This window comes from Phoxinus phoxinus (assembly GCF_949152265.1).
Source record: "Phoxinus phoxinus genome assembly, chromosome: 10".
NCBI classification, from domain to species: domain Eukaryota; kingdom Metazoa; phylum Chordata; class Actinopteri; order Cypriniformes; family Leuciscidae; genus Phoxinus; species Phoxinus phoxinus.
The window spans coordinates 15,739,249-15,762,334 of NC_136885.1; the positions used below are offsets into that span (position 1 = coordinate 15,739,249).

Genomic DNA, 23,086 nt, shown 5'->3' on the forward strand with positions numbered 1-23,086 from the left:
AGGAAGTCGGTTATTATGGGCTGTATGGAAACGCATGTTCTGGCATTTGAAACACTTGTCCTAGAGAATTCATCGGATGACCACGAAACTCGGTGTGCATGAAGTCAAGACATGGAGGATGATAAATTGCGAGGGGATTTTTGATATCTCGAACGGTTTGGCCGTGGCGAGGAAACGAATTTATGGCGAATATTGGAAACAGGAAGTGTGTTATAACATCCTCATACATTAATTGATCTGGATGAAACTTCAGCAGTGTGTTCGTTGTAAGAGGCCGATCACATGGATGTGACTATTGTGAGTCAAAGTTATAGCGCCACCAACTGGCAGCAGGAAGTGTGTCACTTTCAAAATGCTTTGAATTCACCCTCTTATTTTTACCCGATTTGCTTCAAACTTCATCTGTATAATGTAAACACACGACAGATGTAGACCTGTGAAAGGATTATTGATATCTTTAATACTGTCGCCATGGCAACGCTTTAAACTTTTATATTCTTTTTGGATGCATTTGAGGCTCTTAACATGCTTCAAATTGCATGAAACTCAACATGCATATCACATTTATTGTGTAATAGACATGTGCGAAGTTTCAGAAACGGGCGTGGTAAGGGGCTCAGTAGCGCCACCTTTAGTCAAAAATGGGGTATTAGTTTTATCTACAGTAACCAAACTCGGTACGTATATTCTTCTCTTCGAGCCGGACAACTTTCTAATTTACAGTCATTAGCTCCGACCAACAGGAAGTCAGATATTTTGGTTTGAATGTGATATATTGATATATTTTAGACTCCGAGTTTTTAGCGGTGGTTGATTTTATTCACACCAAACTTTTTCAACATGATGAAAATACATTAAAGATGCTAAATTATGAACGGATATTAAATATCTCAAACGGTTTTGCTGTGGCGAGGGATTAAAGTAATGTCCAGAAAGGAAACACTAAAAGCCTCATATCTTCTAAAATTTTTATTATACACCATTTATTTCTATATAAAAGTATACAAATATCAGAACTAAACCCATTTTGTTCTTTTTTTCAATTTAAGAATTATGTATAAGTTAAAAAACAGCCAGAATGCGCTATTTAGTAAAAAAATAAGTCATACATAGGGCAATACTGCCCTCTTGTGTTCGAAATCAGGTAGGCCCATTGTATATTGTATTTATATATAAATATATTAGTGACTGTGAGAATATTTTCCTACGGGTTAATGGATGTGTGATTAAAGCGGGGGCTTTTAAATCGCTAACTTAAAAGCCAAAGTAGTAGCCTACTGGACGTCCAGTAGGAATGAACTAAAACACATTCACTCTGTTCTGCTCATAGACTGTAAAAAAATGGTTCTGCTCGTTCCTCGCCGTGAACGCGTTATTACCCGTGTAGCCGTGAGCATTTAGTTTCATTTTAAACATAGCGCCATTTCGGGGGTGGGATTGCTTGAATTGCGTGTTCAATATTCCGTCATCATCTTTTCAGTCAGCTGTCCACCCATGATTAATGAAATTGGACTCCTTGTGCTGATCTTTGCTGCGACTCTCATTCAGCTCACGATTTATTAAGCGGACACGTTCAGGTTTTAATTGTAGGTTAGTGCCCGTTCTCTAACTGAACTAAATTATTTTAACACACACACACACATCAAATCGACGGTGGAGCGCGATGATATATTTAATATATCTGTATATTTGAATATCTGTATATTTTTCCCACCGGTTAACCAACGTGTGACACCAGCGAGGGCTTTTAAATCGCTAATATAAAAGTGAAAGTATGATTATGGTGGCGCTTGCAGTGCGCTCGAATGAATTCCTATGAAAGTAGAAATTAACTAAAAAACGTTCGCTCTGTTCTGCTCACTCCTCGCGTTGGACGCGCACCGTTATGAATGCCTGTGCAGCCGTGAGCTTTTTTAGTTTAATTTTAAAATTAGCGCCATTTCGGGGGCGGGTAGACTATTGCTTGAATTTATTTTACAAAAACACGTGCTATATTTCAGATCAATATATTTGTTTTCCTTAAAATTATTCTCATCTGAATTACAAATAATGTATTTCTGTATAAAATAATACTATGACTAAAAATGCATTTGATGTTTCTTTTTTAATCAATAACTTAAAAATAAACGGATTAGGCTACTGCTCTGTTTGAGGACTAGAAATTAAAACCAATGCAATATGATGAATGTCCAAAAGATGGCACCGACAGACTGTTTTAAACGAGGTTGGATAAATATTTCTTGTTTTTAAACAGTGTACGTGTGCGTGTGTGCGCGGGTGTGTGTGTGTGTGTGTGTGTGTGTGTGTGCGTGTGCGTGCGTGCAATCAGTCCCAGGTAAGAGGCATGAATGATGGGAATTGGACTTCTGGGAGTGAGGTTAATATTCCGGAGACGGTTCCCTCAGGTTGTGAAAAGGAGGCGGCGCGGGAGCCCCAATAGTAACCAACTGCAGAACCCCAGAACCATACGTCATATCAGTGTGATCACGACAGCGCCAGCCTAAAAGTCTGATGCCAGAAGTGGGCGTGGCCAGACATTGCGCTACTTCTGTGTTTCAAAGTTTAAAACAATGCTGATATATTTTTTTTTTAACGATTTCATTACAAATGTTTATTTAATATATATATATATATATATATATATATATATATATATATATATATATATATATATATATATATATATATATATATAAAATATTATAAAATATAATAACAATGTTTTGTCCTATTAACAAAAGACAGACAATGTACTATGAACAAATGTTAATAGTTTTTTAAAAGTTAAAATGATACTTTATGCATTTGGTTAGTGTCAAATGATTAACAATATAAATTGAACAAAGTTTAAAACAAACAAAATAATAAAACGAAAACAAAGCTTGAACATCTGATTTAATTGAAAAGCATTTTTTAAATAAAATGTGTTTTTTTCCTCTGAAATAGCAAAAGCATCGCACACTAGCTGTACCTGCTCTAAATAAATAATAGTCATTAAATAAAAATACAAAATCGAAATAAATAAATTATATTTTATTGTTATTTTTTTAATTCTTGTTCTGTTCTGAATATCAATACATTTAAAGGATTTGTTGTGGAATATTTTGAGTATCATAATAAAATCAGAACAATTCTCGTTTTAGTGATTATTTTTATTTTTTATTTTTTTCACTGTTCTAATCAGGTCAGGCAAGTCAAATTCTTTGTCTTGTCCCTTAAAAAAGGTAATATATATATATATATATACCACACTTCATATGAATTTTTGGTGTTGTGTACTTACAATGGCTGCTGATTTCATGTGTCCGTTAAGTCCATGAGACTGTAGGGTGTCTAATTTTTCATTTTAGGTTTCAGAAGGGTGCTCACGCATACTTTGTGGTTGATATGTGCCCTCGATGCGCACTTTTGCAGAACCCACACTGATGCAAGCTCTAAAGCAGACTTCTTCTGGACAATCAAAGCGGAGTTACGTTATTGCCCATTGTGCACAGGAACCCTAAAGGCACCGGGGTGGCGGTTTTATATATATATATATATATATATATAAATAAATATAGCTGCAAGCAGCGATGGAGGGCCCAAGCCGGTGGCACCGCCACCCCGGTGCCTTTAGTGCAACTAAAGGCACCGGGGTGGCGGTGCCACCGGCTTGGGCCCGTAATCGCTGCTTGCAGCTATATTTATTTATATATATATATATATATATATATATTTTCTTTTAAATTTGTATAATTTGCAATTACATGTTATATCAAAGTCTGGCTGTTAGTTTAAAATCGGCATGAAATTAATATTCACCCAAACAATTTTCAAACAATCAAACTCAAAACAAATTCATCAATTTTTATTAAAATATCATACCTGGATCTTCTGGTGAAAACCCCATCCCAGCAAGCTTGCTTTCTTCTGGCTTTATTGAGTTCAACGCACACATCTCAAAAGCTAATCAATAATTGATGCGTAGAACCAAGTCCCCATCCAACATTCTCCCCAATACTTTCAGATGTACATCACAATATGAAAGAAAATATCTACTGTAATTGTTTTTAATTGTAAATTATGTATTTAGTAATATTTTTATTCTGGCTCTGATCAATATGACACTCATTTTGGACGTACTGATACCGAGTGGTGTGGATGTAGCCACTAGGTGGCTTTATTACATGAAATGTTTGCTGCTGTAGAAGTGTACCATTTGCAGTCTGACACAATTAATGCATTCAGTGAGGATGTACAGAATTACCAAGGGCACCAAGATACAGTGAATCATGTGATCTCAAGATGGCCGCCCCCATGAGGTGACCCACTCCATGTAGAATTAAACAGCTTTTGGCTGTTATGATGACAGGAGTCTTCATCACATGTGAGTCTGTGATTTCATAATACGAATGCATGTGGCTGCATGACTTTAGAACTGAATACTCCTTCCCCATCAGAGGCACACAATATGTGAAGAACAGCTAAGTTTAATGTCATGTCATTCTGATGATCTTGCTGTATTGTAATGTGGTGCCAGCCTTTTTTAATTTGGCTGTTAGAGCAATGCTGCCTCTCTGTCAGACCACTTCCTCTTGAGTGTGCTGTTCAGAGGACAACACTGATGTGATAACCACTTCCTGTCATGGTTGCTACCATTTGTAACCTCCCAGAACAACCTGTTTTTGAGTTGACAAACACATGGTACACATCATCACACCAGTTCAGTTCAGCTGAAGCCCAATTGAGGAAGAGGGTTTGGAAAATAACACGCTTTTGTTTGTTTGTTGTGATTTTTGAGGGTTGACACTGTACATTCTATGAGCATCTGATATTTGGAAGACCTTCATGGAGGATGATGTACAAATGAGTTTGAGCTAGTTGTCTGGATCTGTATTTGAAATAGTTTTCTCATTTCTACAATGGAAGAAACACTCCCAGAAAAATAACATGCATATTGTCATTTACATCTTCCAATGTCATACTTTGTGTGTGTGCGCACGTGTGTGTGCATGTTGTTTTTCACAGAAGAAAAAAATAATACAGGGTTCAGATGAGGATGAGTAAATGATGACCACTGATAGAACGTCATCGACTTTTTCACCGATTCTAAGTCACCATCAACATGAAGTACAGACCTTCTGGACTCCCTCACAGTTACATCAATCTTATGCATATTATGTTATATTACTTAAAAAATTCATTTGTTGGTTGCTCCTCACACTTGTTCCTCCTAGGAGGAGGCTTGCTTGACAGGTGTCTATGTTTTTACAGACTTGTTCTACCTGCTTGTTAATCTGAATAGATTTTAGTATATTGTCACAATAGGCTGAGAGTTGTTGTGTAGGCAGCGGTGAAAAGACATAACCCACCTCAATTCTTTCAACTGCCATTGTGTACCATTGTCATGTACCAGTAAGTCAAGTTTTTGAGATTTACGTCACGTTTAAGACAAATGTTTGTGTATAGGTGCCATTATTTGACCTTAATCTGGTGTAAAATGCCAGCGTTGTGCATGCGAGCCACTAAAAAGAATTTTAGCTCTCGTTTGATTTATTCCCTCACATTCCTGCAAGCAATGAGAAACGGCCCTCGGATTCCCCAGTGTGGTGGAGCCAACAAAGAGCAACTTCATAAAAGCACATCTAAAAAGACTTTGTGCTGGATAGTTCAATACTTTAATAGATACTTAAAGTTATTCAACAGGGCTTTTCCTTTCTAGAGCAAAATGCCCAAAGAACTAATTTAACATTCACTCTTAAAAATAAAGGTTCTTTATTGGCATCTATGGATCCAAATCCTGTTTTTTAAAGAGCATTGTGTATCCAGGCCATCCACTTGATGGATGCAGTTCTAAACAATCAATTACATAACTTTGAAGAGTTTTGCTGATAAATTGAATTGCCAGTTTTTTTCATACAATCTCAGAAAAAAAGGCACAAAAGCTGTCACTGGGGCCGTACCCTTTCAAAAGGTACACCTTTGTACCTTAAGATGCATAATAATACATCAAAGGTACATTGGTACCAACATTTTACTTTACTTATTTAAAGCAGGGCTATGCAGTTTCGGGAATAGGCTCTATGCACGAACGCTGCTGACGTATTTCCGGTAGAATCTCAGCCAGCGTCTTTACTTCCGCATAGTGTGTTCTATAGCGAAGTGTACTAGCGTCGAAACTTTAATAAAATAAATTTTCTCAGAAACTGAGACAATGATTTTAGACACTGATTCGCTAGTCGGATTCCGCATGATATAAAGAGAATACTCACCCTCAAAGTTGTCGATGTAGCTCGAAATATATAATTTAAAGCCCTTCTCTTTCTCACTCTTAGGTGTGACAGCTAACTGCCTCATAATATTGTTAACATCATTCATGTTAACCGCAGGAAGTTCTTGTAAACAGCGAGTGCCATTTGCCATTATCTTCACCTAATGCAAAAACGGCTTCTGACGCAGCACCGGATGTAACTGGGCGGGCTGAGACAAAACGCGGAAGCGATCGTGCATAGAGCCTATTGCTTCGCTGTATTCTCGCTTTTTGCTCGCAGGTTTCTCTATAGAGCTCCCCCTACAGCTTCAGAATAGATATTTGACAACACTGTCGAAAAACTTGTTGGCGACTCTCAGATACCAGAGGCTAGTAGATCAACGACATCAAAGCAGACGGGACATTCTTTAAAGCGTCTTCTTCATTCGGGTTCGAACAGCATGAGGGAGCGCAATAATGATAGAATTTTAGCAGATTTCTTTTTGCCATAAAGCAATTCTTTACATCGCGAGACCCGATATCACGCGATACTTCCTGACGCTGCGGCCGGCAGCCCGCCGGCTCAAAGTTGCAAGTGTGTTTTTCCCGTTCACAGGCGATAAGGGGGTGCGAAACGACCACCATTCAACCCGAAAGAAGTAATATAACCATTCCAATGACTCCAAAGCTGTTTGGTTAAGGTAAAAAACCTGCATAGTTCACCTTTAAGAAAAAAAAGTATCGTCACAGACATGAGAATGACTCTGCTCTGCCAAATCCAAACCCAATTTCACAGTGCAAGTTACAGGAAAGAGCTACAACCTGTACTTTGAACAGCAGATTAATCAAAAAGATACATACAAAAGTTAGCTACTTCCTGATTTTGTAATGCATTTTTTGACCTTCACACATATTTTGTTTGAGTCATTGACGCAGCCACTGACTTCATCACCCGCTTAAAGTGGCTGAGGATGTGCACACAAGCAGACTGTCTGGATATACCAGAAAGCTGTGATCTAAGCCTTGACTTCAGGCTTTTGCATTGATGTGTCAGTGTTATTGTTTTTGTACAGTGGATTTGTTTTATGTTGCAAGACATTCTTTATTACTCAACTGCATGGTGTTTTATTGGGAGATCTAATCATTCTTTTTATGTAAATCTATGAATCTACATGTATCTGCTTTGCTTGTTTGCTACAGACAGTAGTTATAGGCTTTTCCTGTGACCAGAAAATATGAAACAGGAGAGCAGGTTTTGTAGTTCTGTTCCATTAGTAGGCTGCTAGACACGGTTTCATTTATGGTAATATAATCGTTTGATTATTTTGACGATTAATCAAGTAATCGGATATTTTTTGTGGTAATAAAAATAGACCCACGTGAACAATAGCCTTTATAAGTTTACTTTTTTTTCCTTCAAAATGTATATAATAAGCGAGTACATAATTAATCCAATTTCCAATCTGTGTTTTTGTCTGAATCACTAGAACCTATAATAAGTGTTTACATTCTATTTTAGATTCTATTCTATAGACTATTTTAGACTGGTCGGGTTGTACTACTGCGGAGTAGCCCAGTACCTGCTTGACTCGTCATAGACAAACAGAGAGAAGGAGCTCCGGCTACAATGTTCTTCTGCAAGACGCATGCAGTTCTGTTTATGAACCACCAGAGCGCCAAAAGTTACAGACTGCAGCTTTAATGATATAAAACCTCAAAATGTCGCCGCTGACGCATATGTAAATAGTATACAGATGAGGCTTTTGCGCCACGTTCTGCTTCGCGAAACATTAGTAAACCATAGTAAATCGCACATCTTTAAAAAAAAAAAAGTCAATTTAAACAAGTCCACACACAACATAACATGATGCGAAGATCTTGAGAAAGTTCTCACGGAGTGATTCTGCTTTGCTAAAGCTAGGTCTTCCGGGATCCAAACTCATCGCGATCATGATGCAGTGTTTTCTAACGTCATTTTAAAATGTTATACCAATGGAATCTGGGTCTCAGGTATGGTCGGTAGGGTAGGGACGAATTGTAAAGATTGGACTGTCACTGGATCGATCGCTCAGATTGACAGGTCTTGATTTACCGTGCGTGCGCCATAGAATAGAAGTGCAAAGCTGAAACAGGAAGATCATCAATCAGGATCTTATTACTTGTTACTTTTTATGTTATTATAAATATTTTATGCTTTGTGGCATTCACACTTGTAGTTTATACGTGCGCTAAAACATTTGATAATTTGTTTGGAGAGGTTTTTGGACTTTTGATAAAAAAGTTTACCATGGTTCCAAATGTCGTAACTTTTGATTGCTCTGAGATACCAACACAACAATTGGCCCAGTTGACATGATTGTGAACCAGCCCAAACTTGATTTTATGACCTGTCATATATACTTTCTAATAGTCATCATGTCAAGCATGAATAATAACAAAATACATTAATAAATTTCATAACATTTCTAGGGTTTTCTCAGCAGTAACATAAGATCCTCCAAACGTAATCAAAATCTATTTTCTTTCAAATTTGAAAGGTTTTCTATCAAATGATGAACCATGCACTGGATGATGCCTTGTTTTATTGATTGATTGATTGATTGAGTTATAAGCCATTACATTTAAGTATGCCACCACTTATCATTAGAAAATCATAAAGGGTTAACAGTGACAGTCAAAAGAGAGGTTACATATCACTTATATAATGTTTAAATGATCAGGATCGGTATCTGCCAATCATGATGACAAGAAATCGGTAGTTTATATCTGCTAAAGACTATACCAGCTATATATGGTTGCAGGCAAACACTTGGTCTCGTCTCAAGTGTTTACAGATTTGCATATAGTGGCCCTTAGAAACAGCCACTAATGATAAGGAATCTACGTATGTATATATACTGTACATCAATGGCTAAAACATGATAGCAATGTTAATACATGCTATATGCTAAAACATGCTAGAAATATAGCAATGGGATAATACATGTTAGCAATGTGTTAAAAACAATTGACACTATTTACAACCTTAAACACATACTTGATCACCACACACATTTGATTTAAACATACTTATTATACTGTAAGCAGAAGACACATTTTTAATATGACTTTGGTTTTGGAAGTGATACTACAATTATTATTATACCTAACTGAAACCAGGATCTCTAGGTGGTTAAAGAGATGTAGCAGGGAATTGAGAGCTGAGTGAATTTGTTGCTTTTAAAGTATGGCCTTGATGCTATCATATCTAAATGTTGAGACAATGTAACATTTAGCTAAACGCTGACTTCTTATTTTCCTTATCTTATTTTTATTTGTTACATTTTTTCCCCCACAAAACCAAAATTGGCATGGTAAAAAATCAGTTCAATAGAGGTGCAGTAACATTTTCAATGCTGCAGGGCAATCCACACTGCTTTTTAGAGAAAGACTTAAAAAAAAACCCAGGTGGAGGGATAAGTCCAGGCCGCTGCTGTCAAGGAGCTCCAGTACTTTCCGAGACTTCCCCGTGGGACTGTTCAACTATTTTTAACCCTCTTTGACTCATTTAACAGCTTTAATCATCTGGACGAAGGCTAATCATGAACAGTAATTCAGCTACACTTTGTTCAATGGTATGTCATGAAGCTACTATTTATTTATTCTATAATAATTTTGATCCCCCATAACTAAGAAGAGGAAGTGATTGTTTCCTTCTTTTAGGGTTATGTTTAAAAGACATTATCCTGTTGCTATAGTGGGTGAGGCTTGTGGCCGTTGGTGGCGGTGTGGGCTGTTTGTATGGAAGCCACACAGTACATGGTGCGACTGGTCAAGCCTTTTTAGTTGGTCTTTAGTTGTCTTAAATAATCATGAAAATGGTTGAATTTTTAAGTATTTTAAATGTGTTTTCTCGTGAAAAGTCTTTTTCACATGTGTCCTGAGGCCTGTGTTTACTGACATTGAGAATAATTAATAGAAACCCGGTGAAAAACTCTCTTTGTGTCCACTGAGCAGCTGCAGGCGCTGAGAGCCGCAAGGAATCTCAAACAGAATGGCTCATCTGTGATCTGCCATCTTCAGAGAATACCACTGAACTCAAATATACCATTCAAGAACTGACCTGAATTTAACTAACTCTCCTCGAATCATCACAAGACAATTATCAGATTTATGGAAAAGGGAAATGAATAGCAATTAGTTTCCATGAATAGGGTAGTCATTAAAGAGACCAATTTGATACAATTTTGTCTTAACATGGAATTAACCTCACATGAAAAGCATTTCATTTTAAACTCATCAAATGTCTCCATCCAACCCCTTGAATTGTGGACTTTGGTCTGTTCCACCTCAGCGGTTTTAACTTTCTTGACTATATCAAAAAATTAACATCACACAACGTCAAAGTTTCAACATAAAATGTGTTTTTATTACCAAAAACTGAAAAAAATGGACCATTAGCTAAAATTATGACACCCAGGATTAGACTGGAAGACATAAATAATTTCCATTCTGTAACCAAATCATTTTTCTTTTGCAGTGTTCCTTAATATTAACTGCCACTGGCATATAAATGTAAGAATTGTTGTAATAAAAATAATCAAACACATACAAGTTCTATTACTTATCTTCAAAAATGTACATACATAATTTTTAAAATGTTAAATAAAATGTTTTTTTAATTTACTATTACGTGCCAAAAATAATAATCACACATTATCTAAAATGTATTTCGACCAAATTTTAGTTTCCATAATGCTGACTTTTGTTGAGTTTGTTCAAGTTTTGTACCTTATTCATGAAACATGTAAGAAATAGTTAAAGTTTTATGTAGAAAGTATTTAGTGTAGCTCATTTTTGTTGGCAGGTATGCCTTGTGTAAGTAAGAGTGTTTTCCATATATGGATGTGAATATGAATATACAATGGTTTCACAATAGTTTCAGTTCTGAGATCTGCATGACACATTTTCATTTCCCATTATCAATTAAAAAGATTTAGCATGTTGTCTGTTGTTATTTTTGACAGTTAGTTTGAGGAAGTGCCATTTTAATTCTGTTGAAATTAAGCAACCCTGACGGATTATCTAGTTGAGTAACAGCGGTTATAAGACCACCCAACCTCTGTACATAAATATAGTTATTCTCACATATTTGATCTGCTAGTGGCAAATAATGTTAAGAACACTGCAAAACATTTTCCCCTAATTTTTTAAATATTTTTTAACTTTTTATGTTGAAATTGGTTAAATTATTTTGAGTTAAAGTAATGGAAAAACATACATTGCCATGACTTATTGATCATATATGTAGTATATATATATATACATTTTTACAGTGAACTTTTTTTTTTTTCAGAAAAGTGTCCAAAATGGTCTTGTAAATTGCTATTCTCAATAAATGAAATCTATGTCAAGTTCAAAAACTAATTTACTGGATTCAATTGTGCCAGAGCTTAAAATGGAAAACTCATTAAGGCTGATGATATAAACAGTAGGCAACACTGGGTCCACAGAGACACCCTGTTGGCATTTCCCCCTGTTAAGCTCGACACTTAGTTAGGATCAAGTGATCAATCGGCAGAGTGAGTCAATACCAGCTCAACTGCAGTTCCGTGTCATTGCTTTAAGAGTTTAATTTTAGGGTTCCCTTTCCTCTGCAGATGTCAGTGCGTTGGTTTATGCATCTGATCAAGTCAAGGCATGCCATTTCCACCTGACTATTGATTCATACCGATGACAGAATCAGTGATATATCGTCGCTCAATCTTCAGGTTTCCCTTCAGCAATTACTTGAAAGCCACTCTAAATCTTTTTGACTTTTGTGGGATGAATGCATACCATTACAACACTAAACCAGAGTCTATGCCGAAATGAGAGGATTCTCTGTTGAACAACTGGGCTTTCAACTCTGTCAAGGTCTATAGAAAGAATTCAGTTTAATTTACAGTGTCACAACGTTTTTGTGAATCACCCTTAGGTAGCATGATGATTTACAATGAATTTGTTGCTGTAAATGAACAATGTATTTTAATAAAAGTGAATGAGAACTGGTAAGCTCCACAATGACATAATAACTTCTCCACTGTATACTAAATCCTCTGAAGTCATTTGATTAATTTGATGATGAAATTTCGGGCTGTTTCTCACAGTCCCACACCCTCACAATCGTTCCAGACGTTTGTTCATCTTCGAAATTCAAATGAAGATATTTTTATTGAATCCTTAAGAGATTTTCGAACCCTCCATTGAAAAACTTTGATGCTTTAAAAAGTTCATAAAGAGACCGTAGAAGAAATCCATATGGTTTGAGCGATTCTTCTGAAGAGACATGATCATTTGGGGATGGGGATACAGACATGGGGATATTCAATTTAATGAATCAATCAATATTACTATTGATTAGCATTACCAAACATGGACGTTTTATTATTATTTTATTTTAATACTGTGAAGCTGCTTTGATACAATCTGTATTGTGAAAAGCGCTATACAAATATTCTTGACTTGACTTGACTTGACATTTGATATGATGCACAGATTTAATTTTGGCTTTTATTCACATGTAAACAATGATCAACTGTGCTTGACGTGTGAGAACAAAAGTCAATGGTTCTCGGAAGTCAAGCAAGCTTCCGTTCCGCTGATCAACGTTTATATGTTGATATTAAAAAAAAACTAAATTAAATCTGTTCAATATATAATTTGTTCATGCCTCTTTGATTAAACCGCTCGATTCATATGGGTTTGGAATGTCATGAGTGTGAGTAAATTATGACAGAATAACCGTTAAATTATAACAGAATAAGTTGTTATTTACTAAAAATCTAGAAATCTGCAGTAATTATGTGAATCAGATGTCTTTCAGTAACTCAATTGATCCAGTTTACAAAACAAATGTGAATGATTTGCTCAAGAATCAAGAGTGATCTTTTTCTCAAGTTCAACTCTCATAGCAGTTCGGTCGTAACAACTAACACCTCAAAGGAGAGGAAGATTATCAGTGAATAACAACGTACATTTCAATCTGTTTGTAACATGACGCTGTTGAAGACTTGGACTTTGGTGCATTAAAGTTGTATACATCACTATTATGAGACTTTTATGCTGAATCTTTTTTTTTTTTTGCCCTTTTCGAAACATAAAAATCTGCATTCCCAATCCATAATTTCTCATCGTGTTCCTCTAATGGAAGAAAGTCATACAGGTTTTGAACAACATGAAAGAGAGTAAATAAAGACAGAATTTTCATTAAAAATGTTGTTAAAGGTTGCATCAGGTACACCGTAGCTTACCCTTTGTTGTTCATGACAAGGTGATACACACTCTTCCAATAAAGCTGTGGTAGCGGCAAAGAAGGAAGCTAACATGGTGACGATAAGCGAACATGGTGACGATAAGCCCAGCTGAGAGAAGACAGGAAGTGTGGCTCAGTTAAAGTGACTTGCCATTTCCTGGTTGCTTGACAGAAGTACAGACAGCAAGAGAGCAGAAAAGAGCAGAGAAGTAAGCCAGCACGTCTAAACTGAGGCGTCATGATGGATTCTGATTGATACTGAGGCTTACAAGTGGACAAATTCTGGACGTTTTAGAGCCAACTTGGTGGGGGCTCAGCAGAGACCGGGGTAACAAGAGCCCCTCCACCGCACATCACCTGCCATGAGACATGGACTGGCCCCTAAATGAACAGCAATTGGTAAAGTTAATTTTTTTCCACCTTGAGCAGTTTAATGTTATTTTACCGTTGCATTCTGCTGTAGTGCACATTGCTTTAGTATACCAGAAGCCCCCTGTATATTGTTATCAGAGTGTGTACATTTCAGAGAGTGTTTTATGAAGCTGCTGACAGCCCAACTTCCCCTATATGAGTGGGCGGATCAAGCCGCATCATTTAAGCTAAGCATTGCTCCTCGCTCTTTGAAATGTTTTCCACCAGCCGCTTTCAAGTGACAGTCACATGCAAGGGTTTGTTCGTCTTGATACACATGTTCTTGCTTGTGACTCATTCTCAACAGAACTTTACAGTAAATGTTATTGTGATCTCTCCATCAAAATTTGAATTATATCAGCAGTTAATTTGATTCATTGATGATGACTGGAAATACTTAATGTCAGAGTTACGATTCTACTGCATTCTGCCTATATTGCATTTAAGGTCATTCGATCAGTTCATGCGTTCCCTTTGCTAGTGCCATGCTAAAGAAGTGTTCTACAAAGACCATCTCATTAAATTACCCAGACAGGACATGCGATTTGTTTAACTTGGTCTCCTGTTTTAGTTCTAATTGATTCATGAGATCGAATAGCAGGGTATGACTTAAGGTTTATGCACCAGTTGTTCATGCTTCACAAGTGAAAAAAAATAGGGAATTCTAACAACAATATGATTTGAAGGCAGACAATGAGAATTTCTTGCAGAGTAGGTTGCAATGGTGCTGATAATAAGATCTATTTATCAAGGAACCCAATACAACTACATATAAATGTTATATGCAATGGCAAATGTTGTGATGTACACTGTCAGAAAAAAAAGATGACTTTGGGACAACACTGTACCATCTACCCCATAAAGGTGCGTACATACTACTTTAAAGTTGCAATGTGTATCTTTAATGTACTACTATGAACCTTTCATGGATAAATAAGGTACAGAGATGTCCTGTTGAGAGTGTAAAGACTTCAATATTTTTATCAAACCATATTTAATCAATTTACTCTTTTATATTTGCACAAACAGTCGAATGGGAGACATTGCAAGTGCTAATTGTTTTTGAAAAAAAAAGAAAACACATCGAAAGCATGCAGCATCCAAAAATATCTGAAATACAGGTGCTTGACCTAAAAATGTATTTTTAAAAATACAAAAACTCAGCACACTCACTGTTGCTCTGAAAAAAAAGGGAAATTATATATATTGGGCTCACCAGAATGCTATAATGTGACGTTTCGAGCAACACAGCTCTTCATCTGACTAAAATGTCACTAGCGAACACTACTTGTTTTTGTCCTATTAACGAAAGCATGGGTGTCACTGCATTGATTGCATTAAGAATTCACAGTATCCACTGTTACATTGCACAAGTTTGCATACTTCGTAGTTTCCTGTTGTGTTAACACAAGGGTGTGCATGCTCTGATTTTGGAGATAGCGCCCAGTCATGGTTTAGTGAAACCTGGTGGTGCAAAGACTTATTACTGTGCAAAACTACATCATTTGGACTATTTGCTGGGTTGCCTGAGAGACTATTGATTGTACTAGCTGACATTGGTCTTAAGGAAACACCAAATAAGCTAGTTTTGGGTTCACCTGACCCTGATCAGATGCATTTCTTATGGGAGTTTTTCCAAAACGTTTGGATTACCAAAAGTGTGCGTTTCTTCGTAACCCATTCCTCTGACAATGGGGCTGTCCTGTCAAAAGATGTTTTACCGACTCTTACTCATTCCCTTTTTCTTTCTCTGTCTTTCAGAAAGATGTTGTTTACCTCCAGCAGTGGTTGGAGGCATTTGTGGCGTCTTTTGAGAAGATCATTGATGTGCAGTCGACGGCGCCTCGTCGGTGAGTCAGTTACATGCCGACCTATCAAAATGTCACAGTCACAGGGAGTTGATCTGTAGGTGGTCAGGTCCAGATGGAACTCTGACTATGATGGTATTTAGCGGTCTATATATTTGTTTAATTGCTTGTTTAACGGTTGCTGAGTTTGCAAAAATCCATCTTTGGAAAACGTACCTATACACACCAGATCTGTGATCTAAAGATTAACACAGTTTATTCAGCTGTGGTGTTGGAGATGATGGATCAATTCCAGCCCAGTGTTGTATTTTAGCAAGGGCTACTAATTTAACAATTTCGAAGAAAAAAAAAGTATGCTGTCTGGAAATATGTTTATGGAATGTGATGAAATGGCCTAAGACATTCGCCTACCTTTTTTAAAAACAGCAGATGAAACAAGGATGACCAAGGCTTATGTTCAATGACTTCAGTTAAATAAAACAAACAGTACTTTGACTTTTTTTTATGTCTACTTAATGTAAATCCTTCATCAAAACAAAACAAAAAGCAAAGCAAAATGAAAAGCAACAGAAAAACAAAAACAAACAAAAAGCAAAGCAAAAAAAGCAAAACAAACATGTTTTTGTCTGCAGGCTGGAGGAATGGAGCGCCGATGTTCCCCTCATCCCCAAGGAGGTACTGGTGTTCCTCAGCACCCAGCTGTGGCACAGCGCCCTCCACATGTCAGGGCAGGACACGAACAGCACTGCTCCACACCCACTGCTCCTCATCAAGTTCTTCATCATCATCTGCAGGTCAGTTCCCACGGAGCACATAGGGAACATCATCATTCTCTTTACGACAATGCCCCAGTGGCTCAAACGCCTGTTGATAAGCTTCTATCTTCGTACAGCAGAGATAACGCAAGGCAGCGGTTTATCATAATTGCGAGTTTGGTGTGGATCTTCCTTGAGTGTACAATAATACCAGTGCTGATGCAAATCCTTTTGAAATCTCTGCCTGCAGGAATATGGAGAATATAGACTCTGAAAAGACCCCTGGGTTTGTGTTTGAGACAATCAAGCTCCTAAACTTCTGTTTGTCTCAGGTAAGTCAAAAAGTCTGTGAAGCTGTTTCACAGTGGTTTGCACCACTGCTGATACATGTGGGAAATGTGAGTCTAGTTTGCGTCATTTCCTAATCCCATTCCCCTCCTCTTCTTCTTTTTTCTTGTCACCTATCCGTTATCTTATTATCAATAGAAGAAAGCCGCAAACTTTTCACCGCAAAGTGTTACTCTAGTATTAGATATCAAAACTAGTAAACTTAATTTGTATTGCATTTTTTGTTTATTCTAAACAAACCAATTATACTTTTGTCCACTTAATTGTATATCATGCAGCTATTGTTATTACTATACATGTGTTTACTGTGCTTTCATAGGTTTCTGAACTAAAGGGTTGAATCAGAAAGCTTTGGGTAGAAGACCTCTACTAGTGTTTGTGTGATAACAAGCTAGGTTTGTGCATTCACAAGACTCAGTCAAGCATGTGTATGAATGAATGTATGTTACAGCTGAAGAAGCAGCCAGATGATCAGAGCACTTTACAGTCGGTGGTACAACACGGCCTGCTGCTGTGCGAAAATCTCTTTGACCCTTATCAGACGTGGAGGAGACGACAGGCAGGGTGAGTGTGTGCTGTGTGTGTGTGTCTTGTGAGTTGGGCAGGGTGTTAAACCTCAATAGGAATGCGTAGGAGCCGTTGAGAGCGGCAAGCTCTGTTTCAGCTCCACTTTAACAGTTAATAACACACCCAGACCTCACCTCTCAGCTCTCAAGCGTTCTTATGCTCAACTGTCTGAATTACACAAAGCATAAACTCCTCACAGCACCGATGCGTCTCTGTTCTACCCATTCCACTAAGGTGAAGTTCATGGAAAAGTATCCGTTATAAAATGTATAGTTCCAGCTCTACAAATGGACTGGATGTTAAAAGCGGTTGTATAACAGTGACTAAACATACATTGAATTCTATAAACAGTCACTGGTTTGGCCTCCGTAAACAGTATACTTTGGTAATTGGCAGTAGAATTGTGTAGTCCCTTGTACTGTAGTAAAGTATTACAGTGTTACCACATTCTTATGGAAACAGCCATTATGGTACCATGGAATATGAAATGTATAAAATACCATGGTATTACAGCCTGAAAACATAATTGTACTGCTATTATTATTATTATTGAATAGTTTATCACTTTAAGAGATTTTTGCTTAAAACAAGAAAAATAAACATAATTCATGTCAATTCCATGGTGTATAAGTAGATTAATGAACTTGATGTATGTATCAAAATACCATGGTATTACAACATGATAACATTATTGTACTGACATTCATTATTATTATTGAATAATGTATGACTTTCTGTCATATTTATGTTTAAAACTAGAAAAAATTCTTGTCACTAAAGTTGAGAAAATAAAGAAAAATAACAAGTCTTAATATTCTATGCTTCTATTGTTTAAGATGATTTATTGCAGTGTCCTGTCGCTTATTGCTTGAGTAATAAGTAAGAATGTGTCAAGTATTTCCACAAAGAGCTTTGATATGTGTTTTTCAGGGAGGAGGTCAGTATGCTGGAGAGAAGCAAGTATAAATTCTCCCCTCTTGTTCTGCCAGAGGAGCTTCCTTTGCTCTTCCACGGTATGTCACCCACTCCTGCCTTCTGACACAATCTTTACCCCATTTACTCGCTTTATCACATCCTGGGAGAATCTCACACATCCTCACAGGAGACAAAATAGCTTGCTGTTTGTAAAGAACTATTGAGTAATTAAGTCTTGTAAAGACTATTGATGTAATGTACATGACCGATGATATAGGAAAGAGAGAGAGGAATGGGATCAAGACGTTAGATTTGAGGCTGGACTCCAACCGGTCTCCTCATCAGCACAAATCAACACACATGAGAAGCAGGACTGTGTTGCAGCCTGCAGGCAATGGCCAAAACAAACAACATGATCCTGACAGTGTTACAAGCTTTGTCCAAGTGATTAGAAGCTCTGTGAAGCAACTTCCACACCTATATTGGTTTAGTAGGCAAGAGACAGTGGGTCCAAGTGGCCTGTGGTCATAAGGCGAGGTAAAATAGCTTCTTGTGCTGAAAAGGTGTGTTTCACCAAAAGGTTTATCATCATTGTGTTTATAATGTGTTGGTGTAATTGATTATATCAGGTTTGTTAGATATTCTACTCTGCATGTCATAAATCCAGAGGAAGGCTGGCCATATGAACTCGCATATCAGGTTTTTTGGTCCACACTGTGATACAATTCACTTAAAACTTAAAACAAACAAACAAACAAAAAACACTCCAGGTTCACATTTTGGTGTTTTGTTTCGTTTTTTGCTTTTTGTTTGTTTCGTTTCTTTTTCTTTTTGTTTGTTTCTTTTTTTTTCTTTTTTTTTTGGTGTTTATTATTTCCTTTTTTGCCAACCAGTGTTGGTAGGTGGTTCCCATTTTATGAAAATTCTTTTTTAAGGGATAGTTCACTAAAAAAATGAAATTCTGTCAAACAATATTGACTTTAATCGTATGGACAAAATGTACAGACATTTTTCAAAATATATTTTGTGTTCCAGGGAAAAAATAAATGAATACAGGTTTGGAAAGACATAAATAATAAGTAATAAATTATGACAAAAATTTGAATTTTTTAATTAACTTTCTCCTCAACAAAATATGTTTTTGTGCCATACATTAAAATAATGACAATTGCACAAAATATGCTCAGTTTTAAAGGGTTCATGACATGACTTTCAAGATCAAAGAAAATTTTATTCCATGTCTGTCTGACACATTTGATGTTATGTTGAAAAGACTGACAAATGGGGTCTCACCTCTGAGCCCCAATCAGTGTCCCACCTGATGTTACCACGCACACTGTCTCTGCACAATGCACGCTACGGCCATGGTTAACACTCTGGGAGATCTGAGGGTTAAAGTGGGAGCGTTTCCAGAGGGCCAGTCCCCACGGACCTCTCGCTCCTCTGCAGTGTCTTGTGCCGTCGAACTCCAGAGTGATGACGCAGATCCTTCTCACGGGGGTCCCTGCGTGTCATTCGGGACTCCGGGTGAGGATCAGATGTCGATAGCTGCATCGGAGAGCGGGCTATTTTGCTCTGCAGAGGAAGATGAAGCTGAGCTTCACCGTTTGGGCGGGGTCTTGCCAGCATCTGCATCTTTTCATCATAATGTCGAATGTGACTGAAAGATAGGGAACGTCTTGTTCCCTGATGGAGGGACAAAGTCCCATTATGTCCCTCCTGCCACAACCCTGAATCACAGCTGAATGGCTGGGGCCCTCGTCTCGGCTCCTCAGCATGAACCTGAATGAGTTGATGAGTTGATCCGCCATCTCATATACCCATATGTACGGGGAGTGGCTCGACATGCAAATTCCACTCGCTATTTTCATTGGCCGTATTTCTAAAACTCAGAGGTGTTTGGGTCTCCCAAGTGAGACCTCATTTGTCAGTCTTTTTGACATGACATGTCTCTATGTATCGAGAGTTACATCAGTAACCAAGAAGTTCCTCATGTCATGACTTCTTTAAGATTCTTGTCACTAAATGACTGGTTACACCCACAGACTACCTACAAGAGAGTGAACTAATCCCAGAGCCCCTCGTGGTGAAGCTGGTGCACCTACAGGGAGCCGTAATCAGTGGGTGCAAGGTAAATTAGACTCTTTGGCCCTGTTTACATGAATTATCTTCTGAGGGGTTTCATAGAGCCCCCTGATTTTGCGATCACATACCTTACTACATGAGTCTGTTACGTGCTGTCATTTATGTGGTGTGTGTGTGTGTTTCAGAGGAACGGCCTTCTCTCCATCACCCCCCAGGCTGTGAAGGACCTCATGTCTGTGCTGCGTTCCTGGTGCCTCTGTCCTGCCTCATCCCCGCAAGAGCCCAGGGACCCTCGGCTGCTCAGAATGTCCCTGCGGTGCCTGACCACAATGATCCACCTTCTGCACTCCAGCAGCCCATGCGATAGGCAGGTGGAGATCCGGACTGTACTGGACAATTACTTCCAGCTGCTCAACTGGAACCGGCCACCAGAGAGCCAGCAGGGAGATATCCTGGCCTGGGAGGATAACCTCATTATCCTTCTCGAACATATGCTGAGTAAGAGAATATTTGCCATCACTCTTTAACTTTTAACTTTTTTCATCATTTACTCTCCCTAATGTCGTTCCAAACCTGTGTGATTTTCTTCTGTGGAACACAAAGGAAGATAAAGAAAAAAAGTTGCACCCCATTGACTTATTTTGTGTTCTGCAGAATAGGGCTGTGCGATTTTTTTTTTTTTTTTTTTTTTTTTTTTTTTTTTAATTTTAGATTTTGGCTTCCAACGATTATGAAAACAAGATAATCAAGGTAAAACGATTATTGTGCTGCTGCCGCATTCCGTCCAGCGCACCTTTCTTTCCTTCACATGGGTGCGCTTTCGCTCCTCCCTAAAAACCCCAAAACGTAACATACAAATTAGTTAAATAAGCAGGTACTTTGCTAAACTGCGAGACGTGCTTGATATTAAACAGTGTTATTAAAAGTGCATCAAGCCGTAAAAGAGACACTTTTCTGTGTGCGCACTCTGATTCTGAGCCAAACACAGATAAGCAAAGTATACTTTGAGCTTTAGGTGTGGGCCTAAACGGTCAAATACACACAAAAATGCCATTTTAGCGAGTATTCACGTAAACTCAGTAGTTAACGTCTTAAGTGAATGTAAACAGTTCGAAGAAAATAGGATGTGTATCAATATATTGATTACGTGCAGCTCTTAAAGTGACAGCAGCCTAATCATGGGCGTCGGAAGCCCAAAAAAAGTGGGTGGGTCCTCCCCGAGAAAAATGTTACTGGAGTAAATGCCATTTCATGTATTTTGCTGTTATTGATGTTTGCAACGCAATATTTGACTGGAAGGGTACAACGGGCGGTTATTTTCGTCAGTTGCGGCTCGTTGAGAAATATAGCCTAATGTAGCGATTTCAGCGAAATGGAGTTTTATTCATTAGGGCATTCCTCAAGTTGAATGGATTTGACTGACTGCGCTCTGAAAAGAGACACAGACAGCGCTGAATGTAAAAGTGAGTGGGTCCAATATCATTGGTCTTAAAAAGTGGGTGGGTCTTGTCCCACCCATATGCAATGGTTCCGACGCCCATGAGCCTAATAAACCTGCTGCTGTTTGTGTCGTTAATGATAATCAAACAACAAAATACAGAGAAAATCACCCACTGCTCTTGATTGAATAACTTAAGTAGCTTTATTAGGATTAATCTTTATTTAATGTACAGTGAAGACTGTGCAGTTATTTTACATTTGATTATATTCAATTTATATGAGCTATTACTTAACTAAATACCACTGATCTTCTTGAACTTAAAGCACTGTTTATTTAATTTGTTTTGTTATTTGTTTACAAGTTATGTTTATAATTCATATTTTTTTGTTCTTAATGAGTTTCTGACTGTTTACTTGTCTTCTATAATTGTTTTGAGGAACTTTACATTAATTAACCTAGTATAAGTTTATGCTGAAGTATCTGTAATTGTGAAATTTTACTGGTACCGATATCTGAAATAAGACTTTGATCATATCACCCACCAATAATTGTGTTAAAATCTTGATTTCAATAGTATTATTACTAAAAATAATCATGATCGGGATTTTTTCCACAATCGAGCAGCGCTTCCACAGAATAAATAACTTCATACATGTTTGCAAGGGTGAGTAAATGATGCCACTAGTCTTTGGGTTTCAAATGTTAACTTGAAGTGTTTATCGGGACAATTACATTTTTGTTTAGTTTTTCTTTCTTGTAGTTTCTTTAAGTAAAGACACAATAACCTTAGGTCAGTCATCAATTCGTTAGTTCGGTTTAGTCTTTGTTTCAAGTGTTCATTTAAAGCTTCCAGTGTTTTTATATGGTAGGAGGTTCCCATTTCATGACAAATCGTTTTAAAAAGGTAAAACACCTTTTCTTTCTTCACTAGTTAAATTATAATTAACATACATTTTTTAAACACAAATATTGTGTTTATTATCATTTTAAAACAAATAGCAAAATGCCTTAGAATAGTTGTATGTGGAGTATAGTATGTATATGTATATAGTATTCGGCATGTAATGTGATATTACGTCATGATGAAACTATTGGTATTTTGCAATCGTTGAGATTGTACAGTATGTCAACTCGACAAAACTGTATAACACATGGGAAATTGTAGTGCTTCTGATTCTAAATATTTAACCCAGATCACTGTGTCTGATATGTTTGATGTTGTTTAAACATTTTTATTATATTTGTGGTGAACTT

At 37.3% G+C, this 23,086-nt stretch overlaps 1 protein-coding gene across 3 annotated transcripts in view; it reads left to right on the top strand.

Moving 5' to 3' along the window:
• The window catches only part of nbeal2 (neurobeachin-like 2), an 81,880-nt gene that overhangs the window by 13,047 nt on the left and 45,747 nt on the right, over positions 1–23,086 (top strand). For 2 of the 3 annotated variants that reach the window (XM_079625104.1, XM_079625106.1), the window contains exons 2-8: positions 15,675–15,763; positions 16,354–16,515; positions 16,727–16,808; positions 17,276–17,388; positions 18,322–18,404; positions 20,352–20,437; positions 20,577–20,889. In XM_079625104.1, the coding sequence (XP_079481230.1) occupies positions 15,675–15,763; positions 16,354–16,515; positions 16,727–16,808; positions 17,276–17,388; positions 18,322–18,404; positions 20,352–20,437; positions 20,577–20,889 (928 nt within the window). Of the gene's footprint in view, positions 1–13,757; positions 13,902–15,674; positions 15,764–16,353; positions 16,516–16,726; positions 16,809–17,275; positions 17,389–18,321; positions 18,405–20,351; positions 20,438–20,576; positions 20,890–23,086 lie in introns of those variants that run through there. The other variant, XM_079625105.1, reaches the window with a different exon arrangement.